This window comes from Bison bison, unplaced genomic scaffold (genome assembly GCF_000754665.1).
Source record: "Bison bison bison isolate TAMUID 2011002044 unplaced genomic scaffold, Bison_UMD1.0 scf7180017864461, whole genome shotgun sequence".
NCBI lineage: Eukaryota > Metazoa > Chordata > Mammalia > Artiodactyla > Bovidae > Bison > Bison bison.
In genome coordinates, this window is record NW_011495023.1 from 6,726,982 (window position 1) to 6,731,720 (window position 4,739).

Genomic DNA, 4,739 nt, shown 5'->3' on the forward strand with positions numbered 1-4,739 from the left:
TCGATGCGCTGACATCCGCTCCATCCTCCCTTCATGACTGCAATGCACCCTGAGAACTTGGCTCTGATGCAGGGAACAGCGAAGGGGAAGGATGCAGGGGTGTGTCTTTGGTATTTTAATTCACAATGGCAAGAAAATTCTATTTTGGACTTTCATTCTTTTGGTCTTACAAGAAAATTTAATATTTTTCCTTTGGCAGTTAAAAGTAAGGAGTTCATATTCAAATCTGGGACATAACTGTTGGTTGTTTTATTATTAGAATAATTTTATGATGTTATTTGACCTCATAGGCACAACCTTTTGACAGATAATATTGGTCAACACAGCTGGATATAATCTGGGGTGAGAGACCAGGAGGTAAATTCTCAGTATGGGGAGCAAAGTGACCTTGGAGTTTAATGTAAATGAGGCACTCTTCTAACCCAGTGCTGAGTCTTCCAGGGCACCAGTGGTCTCAGGATGACCAGAGGAGCGGGGGATGGTACTGAGGGGTCTGCATCATGAAGGTGGGAGCAGGGCTTTCCTCCCCCCATCCCCCAAGGCTCAGACACACACCTAGTTGATCACAGGCTAAGTGGTTAAGTTCAATGTGTTAAGAGAAGAAAAAAACCCCAAGGAATGATGTTTCCTTCCATGTGGAGTGACGCCTCCATTTATCTGATTAAAATCTGAGCAGAAGGAACATGGTCACATCTTGGCAGTCTCCTGCCCCCTGCCTTTCTCTTTGGGGAGCCGATGCTCTTCCCTGGCAGACAGAGACTGCCCCAGCCCAATTCTGCCTGTGAGGGGAGTTAATCTGCCAGATTCTGGGTTTTGGTACCGCGTAGTCTGTTTTATTAGTGAAGCAGATGACCTCCGTCTGCTGGCTCCCTGACTTTATTTCACCAGGTCCAGAACCTGAGGGGGGAGGACAAGTATTATTTATCAAGTCCCATAAATACTCCAGAAACAGTTGTCTCTCAGGTTTGCAAATCTAAAGCAGGTCATGAAAGCTGCTTGTGGAGCAGAGAGGAGGAATAAACAAGGAGACTGGGGTTGACATATACACACACATAAAATACATAGATATATAAAATAGATAACTAGTAAGAATCTACTGTATAGCACAGGGAACTCTACTCAGTACTCTGCAATGGCCTGTATGAGGAAAGAATCCAAAAAGGAGTGGATATATGTATATGTATAATATAACAGATTCACTTTGCTGCACAGCAGAAAGTAAAACAACACTCTAAATCATCTATACTCCAGTAAAAATTAATTCACAAAAAAAGCTGCTTAGAATTCTATGATGATTATTTGATGTCTTCGAGATAAAATATAAGTTCCATGGACTTCCCTGGATGTCCAGTGGCTAAAACTTTGCCTTCCAATGCAGGGTCTATGGGTTTGATCCCTGGTCGGGGAGCTGAGATCCCACATGCCTCACGGCCAAAAAACCAAAACACAAAACAAAAGCAATATTGTGTCACAAATTCAATAAAGACTTAAAAAAAATTCCATGGGTTCCCTTTCCTATATCAGCTCTCACCACTTCCTCAGCCCTCTTATACCAAAGGACTAGCAGTTCCCTGGCTGTGCCCTGAACCTTAATTGCCTCTATGATGTCAAGTGGGCCACGTCCCTATCTTTTCCCCATTTTCCCTACACTTGTCAATATTTCATCATCCTTTGCTGGGGGCCCAGTGCAACCTGCCCTAAAATGTGCCTCCATGGCATATGGATTATTTTGAATTAAAGAAATTACTTAAGAAATGTTCAATGCAAGAGGGACACTCTGACCCTCCTTTCTGTCTCCCTGAAAGCAGAAAATCAACCTCGTATAAGAAAGGTGCTCTCCCAGCATCTGGAGGTAGAAGGACACCCTAATCACAAGGGTGCCCACATCCTGCTGCTCACACTCAGGGACGCAAGGGGGTGATCACTCAGGAGAAAGGGGAGAGTTAAGGGGGAAGATGCTTTGTACAGCTTGTGTCATAGTGAGTATGGGATGACCTATTTTGCAACTCTTTTCTTTATAGTCTTTATTTTCTTGTCATTTCATCTAAGCAGTTTTCTCTCTCACTGTCTTTTCAACAAAAGCCTCACTCAGGCCATTGCATTACTGGCGATCCAAGAGGATGCGCCCTGCCCTTGGCAGAAGCCCATCTTGGTTTCATAAATCAAAGTCTGGAAAATTTCATCCCCTCCAAACACCAAAATATTGGTATCTTATTGCATTATGAATTTTTAAAAAATAATCTGAAATAAAAATTATTTAACACCTGGATAGTATTTGCTGCATCAAAATTTGGAACCTAAAGTTAGTGCTCTCATTAGAACGGGATTTTCTATACCTCTGCCATCCTCCAAAAGTGGAAGACAATGACAACACACCAAGGCTTCTATTGTAAGAATACATACTATCTCTCTTCAGAGACTTTTAATTATAATTTTACTATTTCACCATTTTAACAGACTCATGTTTAACATAATAGCCTTGAAATGGATTTGGGTAATTCTTCCTTAAACCTTCATCCATATTTCAGGAAGTATGGAAGAAGACAAACCTGAAATGCTGTCCCTGAAATAAGCACTGCTACTTGCTATCCATAGGAGCGTTGTAGTCCTGAAAAGTGAACTAAGAGTTGTTTGCAACGATCTCTCCAAAGTTACCAAAACAGATGTGATTATTTGATAAGGAAGATATCATGGGAGAATATTTGAAGTCAACTTATAATGATTTTCATTCCAGGAGATGGCAGCTTAGCCAAAGGGGAGAAGACACGAGATAGTAGGGTCTTATCCAGATATTCGAGTGAGGACACGTGGAAGAGGAGGGTTAGTTCATCCACCTTTCCTTCTGAACGCTGATCACAGTCACACCAAAAAGGAAGGCACTGGGATAAAAACTTAGGTATTAAAATTTACATTTTCCTGCAATCCATTTGAGCCTAACGAGTCTTTTTTGTCTTTCTGCAGAAATATAAAAGCACATGAAGCACTTTGCATAGTGCCTGGGCCATAGTAAATAAGTCACTGAGTGATAGCTGCTTTCACTGTCATTAATTATGTGCCCTGGGAAAAGGAGGACGTTTCCCCAAGCATTGCCACTCACAGTTCAGCTCCATCACCAGCGCCACCTAACACAAAGAACTGCAGCCCCACCATGTCAGAGTCAAAGAGATCAGGTCTGTGCAGAACGACATGTGTAGGTACGCAGGGCTCCCTCCGCTCCTCTGTGTCCTTCTCCAAAGTCCCCTCAACACTCAGTTCCCTAAGGCTCTCTATCTAGCCCGAATTTTCCTCCAGAAGAAAAAATACCCAATAAGAAAGTAGTGACTTCATCCCTTAGCCCTTTGTATACAACCCCATAACTTATTTATTTTTGCCCAAACTCTTAAAAATGTAATATGCCTCAGTTTATCAGTTTACATGAGGAAAACATCAAAAACCAAGAGAAAAGGCAGAGGTATTCAATAAATGATGTTGGAAAAATTGCTTATTTATTTGAAAGCTAGTGGCAGTCTCCCAAGCTTTTATTCCTCCAGTCTCTCTAAAGGGTTTTATTTGCTTCTAAATCCCTCAGTGTCTGAGGGACCTAAAGTAATGTGTTTTCCTATCCGAATCAGAGCTGATACATTTCCAGGACCAAAAGAAGCTAAATAAGGTGCAAGTTTTAACAAAACATTTTCTTTTATCTGAAAATAAGGTACTATAATAGCACACAAGAACTTGTTTTAATAGTTAAATAGATTTTTTTTTTTTTTTTTAATTCTTGTCCCTAAGGACGGGAGGCTTCTCCAGTCCCCTGGGGCTAGCTCGGCTTCCAGAGCTGGAGGGACGCCCCCACCCGCCTCCATCCTCGGGGACCACACCCTCCAGCCGCTGGCCCAGGGCTTCGAGTTGTGCACACCAGCAGGAGGGTCATTAAATAGATTTAAAACCTTGTTCCACAGCTGAAAAAGCACTTGGACCTGTATCCTGAACTGGTCTCCAGAGGGCAGCAGAGAGTCATTCACATTAACAAAAGTTCCCTCTTAACCACAAGTGTGTGTATCCAGGCTGTTTTTCCAACTCTTCTTTCTTATGACTAAGCCTTAACAAACTGGGTGGCCAGGATTTGGAAAGCTGTCTGAGGTCATGGATCAAAGTGATGCCAACAAGCCAAAGCAAAGATTCAAAGAATCACTTTCATATCTTTAAAATAATTCTTTAATTAGATAAACCAACGAACCACAATTAATACACTGTTGACTAAGCATATTTAACCAGCACATGTTTATGAAACACTGATGCATATAAAGCATCTAATCCTTTCAGGGCTTTCTATTCCTAGACATACAAAAGGTATATAGAAAAGAGTAATAGTCACTTATTCTGCCATATATTTTTTTAGCATTTGATGCACACTAAAAATTTATTCAGTTCAGTTCAGTCCCTCAGCTGTGTCCGACTCTTTGCGATCCCATGAATCGCAGCACACCAGGCCTCCCTGTCCATCACCAACTCCCAGAGTTCACTCAGACTCACGTCCATTGAGTCAGTGATGCCATCCAGCCATCTCATCCTCTGTCGTCCCCTTCTCCTCCTGCCCCCAATCCCTCCCAGCATCAAGAGTCTTTTCCAATGAGTCAACTCTTTGCATGAGGTGGCCAAAGTACTGGAGTTTCAGCTTCAGCATCATTCCTTCCAAAGAAATCCCAGGGCTGATCTCCTTCAGAATGGACTGGTTGGATCTCCTTGCAGTCCAAGGGACT

At 42.2% G+C, this 4,739-nt stretch overlaps 1 protein-coding gene across 1 annotated transcript in view; it reads right to left on the reverse strand.

Annotated features, from left to right (window-relative positions):
* Window positions 1–876: 876 nt before the first annotated feature.
* Window positions 877–4,739, reverse strand: part of LOC105003096 (chromosome unknown open reading frame, human C10orf67) — a 29,992-nt gene continuing 26,129 nt past the window's right edge. The window contains exon 5 of the mRNA XM_010860063.1: window positions 877–897. Within this exon, the coding sequence (XP_010858365.1) occupies window positions 877–897 (21 nt within the window). The remainder of the gene's footprint in view (window positions 898–4,739) is intronic.